Below are 15,894 nucleotides of genomic sequence, written 5' to 3'. Positions count from 1 at the left end.
GCTGGATGGATCAGCCGCTTCAAAGGTCAAAGACACTGCTCCCCTCAGGTGAACTGGACTGTGAATGTGGAGATCTGGTCTCAATTCTTGACAATACTACCAGTTAGTCGATGAATCAGGTCAGTTACCCAGCCCTTCTGAGCCGTTTCTTTATGCTAAAATGAGCTATGCTACCCACTGTGTGGGGATTCCTAAGAGGACCAAGTGAAAATCAACCAATGGGGTTGTGTGGGTGGCATACCCTTCCAAAAGCTTAAAAAATAAAGTTGCCATCTAAGAGTATAATCATCACCCAGTGGATGAGACTGGCCATAAGCTGACTTTTGGAAAAGTATGAATGAAGAGTTTCCTCACATCCACAACCACAGTAATCCACAGATCACATTCCCAGGGTGTAATCTCAGGAAGGCAGATCTGGAATGTGGCTGTATTTGGGGAAGTGGAAACTAAACACAGGAGTCCAGTTCTCACACTTTGATGAGCATACGAACGTCCATGGAAACTTGCCCACACCAGAGCGCCTGAGCTGCACCCCAGTCCTAGGGAGCTGGTCTCTGGGAGGGCTCTATGAATGAACTTGTGGTTTAAAAGATTTCCAGTGACTTTTATGTGCACCAAAGTTAAGCACCTGTGGCCTAGATTCATAAAAAGGGAGCTGGAGGTTTTGGTTCCAGGCAGTCCACAGGACAGCCACATTCCATTGGGAAACTGGAGTTTTATGCAATGAGTGAAGAAAAGGGGAAATCCAAGAGAAATGTGATCTGGACAGGAGCGAATGTGCAACACGCCTAATGAAGTCTTTTGTGTATTTTTCACCAGAACCCATTCTTATAAAATACATGTGTGTCTCTCCAAAGATTGCTTATGCTATACATCTGGCTTTTCCCTTATTTTCACAGGAATATTTTCACTTTGTCCAATATATTTTTTTGGTGAATTACAATAAAAATATGATTTACTTCTAACATGTAAAAAATAAATCAGGAAAGGGCAAAATATTAGGAGTGTATTCTTTATTTCTCTTTGGTTTCTTAACACAAAAGACATGCATTCTATAAATAAAAGGAAGTAAGATTTTCTGGGAAACAACAAATTGGGGGGGAGGAGCAGAATTTCTACCTAGTCACATCTCTGTGGCCAAATCAAAAGGCTGGTCTTCAGCTCCCATCCTGGCTTTGATCTCAGATGAAACCCAGAAGAGTTCTGTGTGTTATCTAAGAAGGGGAAATGCCCAGGGACAGTGAATGCCACAGTCCTCTGCTCAGAGCTGGGCTAGATCCCAAGGCCCACCGAGCACAATATCTGTCCTACCTCCTTATACATTCACAGTATCCTTGGGTGATGTCTCTTTCTTTCACGGTACTATTGGAAAGGCTCCCACACCCAAGGGCCAGACCAGCCATTTGCAAACATTCATTCATTATTAGACTGAGGAACCAACTGGGAAGAGTGTGAAAATGCTGCTGTTTGCTCACTTGTGCTCAGAGCCGAACCAAGCACTGGCTTCATCCTACTTGGAAACACTGACCTCAGGTGCAGCAGTGTAACTTCTACACCAGGAGGTGGGAGTGGACTTAGGAAGGCCACTACAAGAGCAGTAGACCACCGGAAAATGATCTATCATCCCCAGTAGCAAAATGGGGGCCGGGATCCTAAGGACCTGGAGAGGCCCACTGACTGATTCTTAACACTTTCACAATCCAGGCTCGTCAGAGCTGCTTCAAATTCGCAGAAGAAAGAGGCTTATAATAATAAGACGAGTACTGACAGACTTCTCTCTAACAGGAAACACAGATCCCAACCACCTTCCGATTCTACCTCTGCAGGCCAACCAAGAGGAAGTGAGAAATGCCAGAGCTGGACCCTGATCCCATGCTAAACTGTATCAGATTGTTGAGTCTTTTAAAATAAAAACATCATTTTCAAGTGCGTGTAGCAGAGGCCCAGCTCCTAAGTGGCAGGTAACAAAGGTACTTCCCTCTGGATACATGGTGATTGCACACACTGGTAAACCTCACAGTCCTGGGGTGGGAGAGAAGTCTCAGGCTCCACGTTGTGCCTTTCTGAACAGGCTTTCAGGCCACCCCAGGCAGGCAGCAAGGGACAAGAGACCAATCAGGTAGAGACTGGGACCCTAAGACCCAGTCTTGCATTAAAGGAATTGTATTCTCTTTTAGTCTCCACTGGAAGAATTTTATAAAACCAGATTTTGGCAGCAGCAGTTGAAGGACAGCCCACTGCCCAGTGCACTGGTAATAGAAAGTGTCCTCCTGTTTGGGTCCCGCTGTGCTACATCAAGGTCCCATCCAGGGAGGAGGAAGAAGGAGCATGAAGTCTCTTCAAGAGGTCATGTTCTAAGATCCAAAGGAAGAAATATAAAATCTGTTCTTTGCAGCAGGAAGAGATTCTTTCGGCCTTTAGTTCTTTATATCATAAAGCCAGCTTTGCTTGAATGTAAAGGTCCACCTTGCTGGTCAGTCTAGCAAGGGCTGGAGGGAGGCGAGACCCCTGGAATTGGCGAGTAGATGGAGGAGTAGTGGACTGGCAGGGTAGACCAGGTTACTGGACCAAGCCAGCCCATGGCTGGTGGAAGGACCAAGTCCCTGGTTAGGTTCTAGAGGTACAAATGGTCAATGTGCCCCAGAAGCTTCACAATGAGGAAAACTATCCCAGAATGACAGATAGATGGGCAAGTGAGAATCTGGCCAGACCTGCTGTTTCCTGCTGGTCTAATAAGGAAGGAATCAAAGTGGGAATGGGGAATCTGAATGAGTGCCATGTGGCAGTGGGAGGTAACCACAGGGGCATCTGGAGCCTCCAGTGACAAGCTGGGAGCTCCCACCTAGAGGAGTGGCAGTAATTCTGCCAACTCACTAAGCCTACAATTAAAAAAGTCCTCTGATGGTGGGTGTGAAGACAAACCCCATGAGCACCTTGCTACAGGACCAGTCAAGACTGCACTGATTCCAGACACGCTGGGGCTCAGAGGGAACCCCAAGTGCTGTGCGAGGCCTTAGGACCCTGGGATCCGAATGTGGGAGCGGATACCGCCCTTTTCACGTTGGGTGGTTTTTCCTTTTAAACACATACTTGCCTTTAGTGTCGTTTATGTTTTCTTCTTGCAAAAAATGTTCACTTAAAAAAAAGTATTTTTCTTTCCAGTTTCTTTCAAGTGTTTGTTTAAATTTCCTTCAGTTTCTTTCAAGTATCTTTTTTTCTCTTCTGTTACTCCTCAACAAGATGAAAAAGACCTCATGGAAATCCCAAAATTAGACATAGGAAAGCTTCTGTTCTCCCTGGTTACCCAGCATTGAGGTCAAAAATCCTCTGTGCCCTAATATGGAAGAAGGAGGTGCTTGTGTGCAACTAGCACATTGCTGTGGCTGTTATCACCGCAGGCAGTGAGAACACTTGGAGCGTGTCCCTCTCTCAGCCACACCCCAGTTTCCAACAGGCTTGGCCACTGCAGCCACCCCATGGCAAACTGGCCGACCCCTGGCTAGAGAACAGCAGGCGAGGAAGAAGTGAGATGGAAGGCCTTCTGCAAGCCGGCGGCCCACAGAGCTGTGGCAGGTGGGAGCTGGGCTTGGATGGAGCCCGTGTATGTGTGGACCAGCAAAGCAGTCCCGTGTCACCAGCTATAGGACCCAGAGGGGCTTGTCCTATGCTGTGCATCTTGATGACCTAGGCCTGAAGGTCACAAGGGCAGCACAGTGAGAAGGACTTAAGCACCTGGAAAAACTGTACCTCCGGCAAGCTCACATTTCACCCCTTCTTCTGGTCCACCGCCTCTCCCGAGAGGGACTGCCCCTGGAAGGAAGTGCCTATGTTTGTACCAGATCCCTACCCCACCACATCCCACCCTCTGCCTTAGATGGTGAGGAGAGGGATGCAGCCCACGCCGACCCCTCCCTCATGACACGCCATGGGGGCCATAAATGTCCAGCGGTCCGTCTCGGGGTCATACATCTCCACCGAGCTTAAGTTCGACTGTCCATCATAGCCCCCCACAGCATAGAGACGCCCACAGCTGGCCACCAGGGAGACCCGACTCCGGCGTGTGTGCATGGGGACTATCAGGGACCACTGGTCTGCCACAGAGCTGTACATCTCGGCGATGCTGAGGAAGCCAGAGCCGTCGTAGCCCCCACAGACAAACATCTTGCTTCCCAAGGAGGCAGCTCCATGCCGGCAGCGCTTGTTGAGCATGCCAGCTGCCAGGTGCCAGGTGGCCGTGTGGTGGTTGTAGTGCTCCACCTGCAGTGGGGAGAGAAGGCCAAAGCTCAGGCCACAGGGTGACCTTGCAGGGCACAGTGGCCCACACGCCGTCAGACTCCAGTGACAGGCCTGGGGACGTGGAGCTCTGCCAGCATGTGCTCTGGCTCTGTGCCCAGTTTTCTCAGCTGCACACCTGCTCTTGGGCTTATAGGGAGAGTGTGAGAGATCACCTAATCTGACCTTTTCTGTTTACATCTAAGGAAACAAAGGAGGTGCCCAAGGATGCACTGCTATGTAGTGACAGAGCCAGGACGAGAGCGGGGTTTCCTGAAATCTGTGCAGAGTACGTTCTACCACAGCACTGACTGACACTATGGAATCACCACTAAATGGCTGTTGAGGTACTTTTAAAGAATAAATTCAATTGCAAACAAATTATCCAGAAGAACACAACTGTTTGCAAATTTATACTGTATATAATTGAGCTTACTTTGGGCAGGAATTTCACCAGGTCTCAGGCAGCATTCCATGGAGAACTGAACAGGATCAGGGTAGGGGTGGCACCTCTGCCCCTCCTTTGTGCATACTGGCGCCATTCTTGAAAGAATTTCAGAGCACAAAGCAGATGGCTCAACACCTCATTAGATGATGCTTTAGCCAGCAATGGTAAGGCTGAAGTTTTTTCCAAAGAACTGCCTTTAACTCTTCAAGATGGAAGGAGCAGGTACCCTTAGCCTGGGAGGAGCCCATACTCACACTGTTGAAGATCTGCAAACCGTCGTGGCCACCCGACACATATATCCTGCCCTCAAAGACTGTAACCCCAGCAGCACTGCGATTCGAGCTCATCGGGGTCACCACTGTCCACCTTCAGGAAAGAGCCAAAGTAGGAGGGGAGCCATGAGATTCGGTGTTGCTGTCCTCCCAAGACAGCTTAGAAGGGCTTGGGTGAACTGTGCAGTGTTCCCTCTCGCCTGGACAATCTCCCCACCTCTTATCTCCTCTCCTACCACCTCTGCTGATGGCTCTCTCTGGCTGCCACCTCTCACCCAAGCCTCAGATCCACAGCTGGTCTTCTCTGCCAACACTCAAAATCAGCATGTCCCAAACAAGGCTTCTCTCTTTTACAGATCTGCTCCTCCTCTAGACTCCCTGGTCTTGCTAATGGGATCACCAGCTATCAAGTTGCTGTATTTATAAACTCAGTGTTTTTACATCCTTTTCTCCCTCATTCTCAACATTCCTGTGGTCAACAAGTCCCTGCTGGTTTGCCTCTTAGTCACTGTTTGTTCCCATCCTTACTACCGCTGCCCTAACTCTGACCTCTCCCCGGACCATTATAACAGCCTCCTTACAGGTGGCCTGGCTTTCAGACCAGGCCACCCTGACCCCACACAGCATGTCCCTCCAGTGGCTTCTCACTGTTTCCTCTAAGGCAGAGCCCAAGTTCCTTAATGTGGTTCTTTACCACCTGGTCCTCATCTACCTTCCTGCATCACCTCCTGCCACGTGCCACCCATGCCTGCTCTTTGATCACACTGAGCGCTGTTTTTTTTAATCTCTGAGCCTCTCCTTGCTGTCTCCCTGCTTACGATGCACATCTCCCACTGTCTATCCATGATGGGTCTCCCCTCAGAAGACATCTCTGCAACCCTGCCTCTTGCCACTGTGGGGAAGATGAAGGTGCTCCCTACTCTGCCCAAGAGCTCCAGACACAGGCCTCTAGGGTAGCTGATTACGACGGGCCTGTGGCCCCAGCAGACCGAGTGCTACTTAAGGATCTCAGATACCCAGGTTGCTGTCCAATACACAGTAAGTTGGTTAAGTGAATGGAACAGTGACTTAAAAACATTCTGATGAATCCATTCAACTAAAATTTGCTTATATTTTATTACATAATATGAGAAGATTCAAATGCTGAAATGAAAAATTTGGGCTATCTTTGCCAGTGTTTTCCAGAGTGTTCCACAAAATGGTGATAGGTGTTATATAAAAATGAAGTTAATTAGGTTTCTCTCCCACAAGATTTTTCAGAGCCTTTAAAATGTTAATTGGAAAGATAAGGACTCTGGTGGTACAGATCTCAATGTTTTCCAAGCTTATTTGACCATATAACCTTTTTTTCTTGCTTTTTTTCCCCCCAAATCATATCCTACCCAAATCATACCTATCCTACTTTGGAAAATGCTGTTCATCTATTTCTTATCCTCTTTCTTCTGCATTTCCATTAAAATGGGCTGATTTAGCTAAGACCATTAAATAAATGTTTCCAAGTATCTATGTACACTATTTGCTTCTAAAATTTATTTAATCATTCATTCATTTAACCAAAGGTTTTTATTTATCTATTATATGCAAGGTACTATAGGAGCTAACAGGGTAAGATATTCTCTATCCTTGAGAAGCTTAAATAAAAAACTGCAGTTCTAATTTTTTATACTCTCTGTTTAGCAAGCTCCATTTGCCCCAGGGGAGCTGGAGTCCTTACTTGTCCGTCTCAGGTGAGTAGGTCTCCACAGAGTTGAGAGAAGAGTTGCCATCATAGCCCCCACAGACGTAGATCTGCCCGTCCAGCACGACAGTCCCCATGGCACTGAAACAGACAGAGCTGTCATCCCAGATGGGCCTCAGATTTCCTGGGGCAGCCTCTCATGCTCACTGAGAAATAAACCTAACCACCAAAGACTCTAGAAAAGACCTAAATCCCAGGTATGTGACTAAGTAAAGGTATAAAATTGAGAAAGAAGCTGCCCTGTGGTTTCTCTTGCCTCCTACCCCCCTGAAGGTTACCTCCTTCCCTACTTCTTCTTAGTCTTTGATCTGTCTGAAATGCTCATCTTCCACTTGGCCGTGCTCAGGGTCTAATTTACCTTTAAAGCTCAAGTCAAATTCCTCTCTGTCCTTCTCAAAAAGCTGTTCTGGATCTCTCAGCAAGAATTACTCTCTCCCGACCCCACACTCCCAGAGCAGCTTCTTTATGATAGCACCTGTGGTCACTCACTCACTCATTCATCAGATTTTCATTAGGCACTCAGGAGGCATGCTGTCCCAGGCACTAGCATTAGAGTGGTGAACAAGCCAAAGCTCCTGCCCACAGGTGCTACATTCTGGCCTCATGGGAATCTACCTGGCACCTCTTAACAAGTGGGGACCTCCTGGAAGACAGGGGTCCTCATCTGTGTGACTCTGACAGTGGTTAGTGTGGTGCTTTGTACATAACAGGCCCCCAGCATATGTTTGTTGTGTTACCCTGATTTTCCCATTTAATTCATTATGAAGTTTGACAGATGTCTTTTCATTACATAAATGGGCCTGCGTGGCCCGTAATTTGTCTTAGTGGGTGATGCAACAGCTTCTGTTTGTTATGCATACTACACGTGTCAGGTACTCTATGCTTGCTATTTTCCACCCTCACCACACCCTGCAAGGAAGTATCACCATCATCACTGTACAGAGGAGTAGCCATGCCTCAGGGAGGCTGGGCTCTCTTTTTGAGACTACCCAGTCAGAGGCATGCTTGGATTAAAATGAGACAAGCCTGACTCCCCTGCTGTTCACCATGCCAAGCTCTCCCACTGTCAAAGACTCAGGGGTCTGGTGTAATCATATAATCTGTTCTACACAAAGCTTCTTGAGAAATTAAACACAAATGCAGAGCTGCTCGATTCACTGTTTTCAAACTGATCCACATAATGTCCCTTTGAGGGACATGGTAACAGACCCCCTGAAACAGCCTGAAAGAGGAAAAGGACTTGCCTTAGGGAAGGACTGTAGGAAGATCACAAATTCACTAGATATGTCACTATCCTTCTAGAAGTAGACACAAGTTATAATACAGGAGTTCAACAACAATATGAGAAAGAATTAAGTGGTGCCACAAAACTGTGTGATTAACTATCAACTAAGTGGTAAAGACAAGTGTGAAGAGATGAAGGGAAATGCTGATCCGTGTAGACTGGAATTGTCCATGAGAGAAAGTGCCATGGAAGCAGCCTGGAAGACTGAAGAGAGGGGAAGGAACGACGATGGCAGAAAGGAGGCTGTCACTGATGGGCAGGATAGAGAGCCATGTGGAATGTCAGGAGAGAAGTGACTGAGAACATTTTAAGGTAGCCTGTAATTTAAAGGGGATGAAATGGAGCTGGGCTCATGCTACTAATAACAGGGTATTAACCAAGTGAGGGAAAGGAACACCCAGAGGACTTTCTTCCCAGATAACACTCCAAACCCTGTGACATCAAAGCAAGGCATTGGCCCAAAGCAGACACACAAGGAAGAACAACTGACTGCAGTCAACGCAAAAAAGGCACTCATGGTTGGGGATATGGAGCAATGAGTCATTCGAGGCCATAGAAAGCTGCAGAGTATCCAAGGAGCAGGAAAGGGAAGCACTGAGGTGGAGATGGTGGGAGGAAGGAACCAGGAGAGTGTTAGCTCATGGCCTCAGGAAGAGCAGATCTTACAGACATATTTTTTTCTTCCAAAAGGAACCTAATTTGACCATTTGTGGATCTGGTTTTATTGGTACAAAGGCAGATTCCTCTTGGCTCGAGGCCACACACAAACACTGCTGAACGTGGAACGTGTGTATCATGGCCATGACACTTTTATGTGGCAAAGGACTTCCAAACTGACTCTTCTTCCTCACCACACATGCAGTCACTTGATCTTTTTTTTTTGCAGCCATGAGATCTTACAAGTAGAAAACTCAAAGCATGACCAGACAAAGGGGTCTGTAAGGCAAATACTTAGACCACAGAATTACAAAGCAGAAAGGGCCTTAAAGAGCAACTAGTCCAGGAGTTTTCAAACTGCCCCTTTAAAAAAACATTTCAGGGGCCGACCCGGTGGCGCAAGCGGTTAAGTGCGCGCGCTCCGCTGCGGCGGCCCGGGGTTCGCTGGTTCGGATCCCGGGCGCGCACCGACGCACTGCTTGGTAAGCCATGCTGTGGCGGCGTCCCATATAAAGTGGAGGAAGATGGGCACCGATGTTAGCCCAGGGCCGTCTTCCTCAGCAAAAAAAAAAAAGAGGAGGATTGGCGGATGTTAGCTCAGGGCTGATCTCCTCACAAAAAAAAAAAAAAAAAACAAAAAAAAACATTTCATTTAACTTCTATCCCCTAAAGTTAGGCATATGTCAAGGAAGCTCAATATGTAAAAGAGAGAAATGCAGAGCTGTTCTGGGTAAACAGGTAGGGGCCTTGGGCTGCTTTCCTCTCCTGTCAGTCTCAAAGAGAAACCTCAGAGTGCCATTTGAAACCACTCTTCTGTGTGGCCTCACTGAGGGTAGAGAAGAATGGAAGAACCTGTCCAGTTACACCCTCCCACTCCAAAGCTCCCACTGCCCAACCATGTAAAAAAATACCCCACACGCCTGATGTAAGGAAAGATGTCGCCTGTCACTTTAGCACTAAGAAGGCTAAATGGAGGCACTAATTGGATGTCCTCTAATCCCACTTCTTATTGAGGAAATGTGAGCAGGCAAGTGATGGAGGAAACAAGTAGCTGCAATGTGTTAAGAGACATAGAAACTTCGTCCACCTCACCAACACCTATGTGCTCATGCCTGGGGGAATGTGGTGGCCCTGAATTAAAGAACATTGCTATGGTTCATACACTCTCTGGGTAGTGAAAGCACATGTGTGGCAGGGATCCTGGGGGAAAGAAAGTACAAAGAAAAGCACCTCCTGTTTGCTTTTATCACTAATAAAATCCTCCTTGGGGTCGGCCCAGTGGTGCAGCGGTTAAGTTGGTGCATTCCGCTTTGGCGGCCCCGGGTTCGCCAGTTTGGATCCTGGGCGCGGACCTACTCACCGCTCATCAAGCCATGCTGAGGTGCCGTCCCACATAGAGGAACTAGAAAGACCTACAACTAGGATATGCAACTATGTACTGGGGCTTTGGGGAGAAAAAAGAAAAAGAGGAAGATTGGTAACAGATGTTAGCTCAGGGCCAATCTTCCTCAAAAAAAAAAAAAAAAGAAAAGAAAACCCAGGAGCTGCTGGATGGCCTGTGTTTAAAAAAAAAAAAAAATCCTCTTTATTCTTTAAGTTTCAACTTTAATCCTACCTCTTCCCTGAAATCTTCCAGACATTCCAGTCCAGTTTCTCTCCCTCCTCGAATCGTCCATAATACACATTTTCAGTCCTTATCTGGCACTTAAATAACAATACAACTTCCACATGTCCGTGTCACATCTCCCCAAGTTCTTCAAAGGACAAGGCAGGGATTTTACTTCTAAGCAGATGGGAGCTGGCTCCAGGAGGTACTGGCAGTGGCTGGCCTGGCTGCAGGAAATTCCCAGGCCAGAGCTTGTATTTACTTTATTATGTGTCCCTGCTTGTCTGCTTGTCTAGCATGGTGCTCCCCAGATGCTCAGTGTGTATGTTTGGGCTGCACAAATGGCTTCCAGAATACCTTCTCTTGCTATTCATGCTCCCCACTCTGGTCCATGTGTCCGTCTCTGGGTTGTAGACCTCTACAGTGCTCAGCCGGAGCTGGCCGTCATACCCCCCGATGGCATAGAGAAGACCGTTCACGACAGCCACACCGACGCGGCTGCGGGCTGTTGTCATGGGATGGCACTTCTCCCAGCGATTGGCGATGGGGTCAAACACTTCCACCACATTCAGGGAATCACCTGCATAAAAATTTGCTACTCAAATTAAAACAAATGAGACCACTCGTTTAGATCACAGTTGCTGGACAATGATTACATGGAACATTTGACTTGATTCTATCAGCTCTTCCCACAGAATTACTCAAGCCAGAAGGGCCCACTAAGAAATTTCGGCCACAGGGGCCGACCCCGTGGCGTAGCGGTTAAGTGTGCACGCTCGGCTGCTGGCAGTCCGGGTTCGGATCCCGGGCGCGCACCGAGGCACCGCTTGTCAGGCCACGCTGTGGCGGCGTCCCACATAAAGTGGAGGAAGACAGGCACAGATGTTGGCCCAGGGCCAGTCTTCCTCAGCAAAAAAAGAGGAGGATTGGCATGGATGTTAGCTCAGAGCTGATCTTCCTCACAAAAAAAAAAAGAAAGAAATTTCAGCCACGATATAACCTCAAACCTAATTCTTTAAGGAAAATCAGAATCAGACAGGAGGCATTTACTTTCTAGAGAGGGCAGTTTTAAGTTGCAATGAGGTACTCCACCTGTTTAAAGCTAAAGATGAAGGCAACTGGATACACTATTTCCCCAATGCAGGAGGCACGCCCAGAGAAGGGGGCATGGGTTCCAATGCTGACTTTCACTTACTAGTGGGTGATCCTGGGCAAGTTGCTTTGTATCCCCATCTTCTGTTCTCACATGTGAAATGGAAATAATTTCTATGGCAGAGTTCCCATGAGGATGAAATGATATAATAGGTAAAGCACCTAGCATAGTTCTAGAACATACTAAGTGCTGAATAAATAGTAGCCATAGTAGTGAGGAACGATAATTCCAACCCTAATTTTTTCATCAGGTTTTTTTTTTTGGATCAAATAAAATAATCCCCCTCCGTTTTATTCTGCTTTGGGGCACTTAGCACCTGGCGCACTCCAGCATTTACTAGTTGAGGAGTTACCTTTTCCAGGTCATATGGTTAACAAGCAGCAGAGACTATTACCCACCTCTCATTAACCTTCAATTAAAAACAAAAGTGCCCAGGACTTCCCACCAACTCCCCACCTCCCACAAACCTGGACTGACACTGTGAAAAGGCCATGCATTCACATCAGAGGTGACAACTCCCTGTGCCATTGTACTGCAAAAATTCAGGCATCCACATTGCCCTCTCTACTAAATCTCTACTGCCCTGTAATGTGCCTGGGGGGGAAGGAGGGTAGGGGTCCCCACGGAGCTTTCCTGAAAACATGACTGTATGATACAAGAGCTACCAATAACACACAGGCCGTAAAGCATGTGTGTGTTTCACAGGAGGTAAGAGGTGAAGCGTAAAAAGTATTACTGATAACAGCAGACACTGTGTATTTGGAGAATCTTCCTTCTTATGGTGACATTCTCAGTCTAACCTCAGAGATCCATAGGACCAAATGTGATTACCCTGGTAACAGGAGTGGGTCTCTGACTATATCCTCATCCAGGGCTGAGTAATCTATAGCCAATGTGATATCAGGGAAAGAGTGCTGGCTCAGGAACCAGGACCTGAGTTCTAGTCCTTGCTCTGCCAAAAAACAACTTGTGTTAACGTAGCTCAAGTTCTCTGGGCCTCAATTTCCCCATCTGTAAGGTAAGGGGGCTAGGCCTCAAGGATTTCTAAAGGCCTCTTTAGCTCTGATATTCTAATCCAATGGTATTAATATCTGACATGCTCTAACTGCAGAACAATTACACAAAATCAAGAAGGACAAGGGCAGTGACACACAACCAAGAGGAACCAGAGGGCCAGGCTAGGTTGTTCAGTGCTTCTTCCTCCACGGAGTCCAAGACAGAGCTCTGCAAAGGGGAGCTGCAAGATACCTGCTGAGTTGAGGCCCCCCACGGCATAGATAAGCCCAGCGATGGACGTGCAGCAGCGAGGCCGAGTTCTGAAGGCCGGCAGGTGGGGCCGGCGCTCTGGCATGAGGTGATAGTCCTTTGCTTCGTCTACCAGGTCCCTAGAATAAGGTGCAAGATGCTAGGAGGAGGTATTCTCCCCACTTGGTCTACATTTGTATTTCCGAGCCTGGCTCCCTCACCCGCAACTGTAGGGGAAACCTAGAAGGTTTCTCAGAGAACTCAGGGTCTCCAAGAACCCAGGTGAGTCCAGGGGAAACCATACACAGCTACTGAGACACGCTCAAAATTAAAGGGGCAAGCTGAGTAGAGCCCTCCTCTAGTTTAGTCAGAACGAATATCATCTAACAGGCATTCACCTGGCAGAAGTAAAACAGGGCTGTGCCTTAAATAGCTGGCCTTGGGGAGGTTCAACAAGCAGCCTGCATCCTGTTGCCACTCAGCCCCAGCTCTTCCTTTCCACCCCCGTGGCTCACACCCTGCAATTAACCATCTCTTACCTGGACTGTGGCAGCAAAGCCAACTGCTCCTGACTGCTCCCTGCCTCCAGCCCCACCCCTCCATTCCACCCTCCACACTACAGTCCAAACTGTTTTTCTAAGAACCTCTGATAACTACCCATTACCTAGAGAATGAAGTTTAAACTCAACAGCACCCTTGAGACTGCTCGTCACGAGGTTTTAGCTATCTCCAGCCACACCTCCACCCCTATCTGATACACACCTTCACATTGCTTGCACCAAGCCACTGACTTCCTCCTGAACCAGTTGTGAATATGACAAGCAATTTGAAGAAGGATGAACATCTTTCTCTGCTGCTCTACTTTTATAACAATCCTCCTATAGGGCAGCCATCTTCTGACCTGTTTTGGTAGCTCCGCTGTACCATGTTGGCATTGATCTACTCTGGATAAGTTTTTCGTGCTGGTAAACAGGTTTCCCCCTTGCCCATCACTGTAGATGGCAAACCCACCTGAGGCCAGTATGCTAATGTTTACTGAATAAGGCAAGGAGCCCCAGGAAGTCAGCATTAAGTCAGCTACTGGTGTGAACAGAGTCAGGGCAGGCAGTATAGACGCCTATAGGTCCACAAATAGCTCAATGGATGACGATGCTAGAAAATCCTCAGATAACTGAGTGGAGGAAGCTCCTTCTGCTTTGATGCTCCCACATGACACATTTCTCTGCCCAAGGTGTAAGAGACAGAAGGCAAATCAATCTGTGTGCCATGAATTAAGACTGACCACTCCAAATCCTTCCTCCCTGAGCTGGTACAGAAATGGCCTAAGTGGCCAAGTTCTCTTTTCTGGCCAGACCCTCAGCAGTGTCCTGTGCAGGCCCACCTTTGCTCACCTGCATTTGTGGTAGCAACGCACCAAGTCATCCTGCTGCACTCGGTCTGACAGGAACTGGGGCCGGCAGAGGGGCAGGCGGATGTTGGACAGCAGCTCAGGCAGGCAGGGCCCCCTCTGCTCCTGGTCATATCTGACCCAGGCCAACGCGGCTTCAAAGACCTGCCATGACAGACAGTGAAGGCTCTAGCAGCAACTCCTCCCACCCAGAGGCCACATCCCTGTAGCCCTAATCTCAAACCCTCCACTTGCTACACTAAGGCAGTCTCTTGGACCCATGAATCTTTCCTCCTACTTGTCTCCCTAATCCACTATTTTCTCTCCACTTCCACAGCTATCCCATTCGGTCCAGTCTCTTGAAATGCAAGCCAAGGCTACTAGAACAGTTTCCTGGCTTTCATTATGACTTCCTAATGAAAACCTGTCAATGGTTCCTTATTCCTTTCTGCATCACAACAAAATACCTGTTTACCTTCCTTCCTGCTGCTCCTGTACCCTACTCCTCAACTCCTTCCACCACTCTCTACTCTAGCCAGGCTGGCTGTCCCCTTCACCTAGAATGCCCCCTCATCTCCTGCTCTTCATCTAAACTCACTTCTCTTGAGGCTGGTTCCAGCCCCATGTTCTCCAAGGAGCCTTCCCTAACGGCTCCAGCCACAAGGATATCTCCCTCTAAAACCCTATATCCCTTATAGAATGAATCACTCCAATAAATGTGGGTGGCCCCAGGTCATATTAATTAGTGGAAGAGCTAGGGACAGAATTCTTTGCTCTTAGGATGGAGCTCTTTCCGCTAAATCTCAGCACCCACACTGCCAGGCTCAGGGTCCACTTTTCTACTGCTCTCTAATATTCAGGGGTGAGGGCTCTTCAGACATTAAGGACAGGAGCTGACTTGGGACTAACCTCCCAGTGGCTTGCCTCCAGAAGCCTGGGGCTCCTCCTGCTGAAGCACAGCTTCATGACAGGCCAGGACTCCTGATTTCAAATATCCCAAGCTGCTCTGCCACGGACTTGGGTTAGACTTCCCAACTGACCGAACGGGAAAAGGCCTGGCCACAGCGGTGCTCCCAGTGCATGCAGCGCCACGTCCAAACTTTCACCCCCCAATTCAACACCCACCACTGCCCAGCCCTCACCAGCCTCTGCTCAAAGTAACATTTACTCACTATCCTCTGAAGGCAACTTGCACCACACCTTTGTTGAACAAAAAGGATCGTTCTTTGCTCCTTTCTGACCACTAACCCCCTACACTCTCATTTAGGCTCTTCTTGACCACCCCAAGAAGATGTCTTCTTTGTCCTTCGAGGACCCTATGATCATCCACACCTTGCTCTGCCAATAGCTGCACCTCTTCCATAATTTTAAGTATACCAGTGCCTCTAATCCTTCCAGCTCAGTAACTGACTCCACTTAGCCTTAGCCTTTGACACCGCTGCCCCTTCCCTAACCTCCCTCTCAGGTCCCTCTTCTGGCCTATTTCCTCACTTCTCTCATCCAGCATGGGTTCCATGGGTTATTATGCAGGTGCCCTCAATTCCCATGCTACACATCGATCTCCCTTTATCACACACACCTGGAAAAAAGTCTCTACCCTGGTAAAGTCCAGCTCTTTAGAGTCAACTCACCCCCTGCAGTGCACCTGCCCCAGTATATGTGGCTGACAGAAAACACAACAGAGCTGACCAGTTTATTTTGAATTTGTGACTGCTAATCTCATCAGGCCTTGCCTCCTTTATGAAGCCCTCTCCATTTCCCTAGCATCATCCATTTACTCTCCCCCTCTCCCAGAGGCCTAGTTCATACCTTTTCGCCTCTCCTCACATTT

General features: G+C 48.0%; 1 protein-coding gene across 5 annotated transcripts in view; it reads right to left on the bottom strand.

The window, feature by feature from the left end:
• Positions 1 to 998: 998 nt before the first annotated feature.
• Positions 999 to 15,894, bottom strand: part of KLHL18 (kelch like family member 18) — a 51,174-nt gene continuing 36,278 nt past the window's right edge. For 4 of the 5 annotated variants that reach the window (XM_058557157.1, XM_058557185.1, XM_058557195.1 and 1 more), the window contains 6 exons: positions 14,068 to 14,228; positions 12,680 to 12,816; positions 10,636 to 10,873; positions 6,707 to 6,811; positions 4,975 to 5,086; positions 999 to 4,257 (listed from right to left, as the gene is read on the bottom strand). In XM_058557157.1, the coding sequence (XP_058413140.1) occupies positions 3,871 to 4,257; positions 4,975 to 5,086; positions 6,707 to 6,811; positions 10,636 to 10,873; positions 12,680 to 12,816; positions 14,068 to 14,228 (1,140 nt within the window). In that variant the 3' untranslated portion in view covers positions 999 to 3,870. The remainder of the gene's footprint in view (positions 4,258 to 4,974; positions 5,087 to 6,706; positions 6,812 to 10,635; positions 10,874 to 12,679; positions 12,817 to 14,067; positions 14,229 to 15,894) is intronic. The other variant, XM_058557165.1, reaches the window with a different exon arrangement.

Source organism: Diceros bicornis, chromosome 2, assembly GCF_020826845.1.
Source record: "Diceros bicornis minor isolate mBicDic1 chromosome 2, mDicBic1.mat.cur, whole genome shotgun sequence".
Lineage (NCBI taxonomy): Eukaryota > Metazoa > Chordata > Mammalia > Perissodactyla > Rhinocerotidae > Diceros > Diceros bicornis.
Note: the sequence above shows the minus strand (reverse complement) of the source record. Positions and strands in the feature narration are given on the sequence as shown.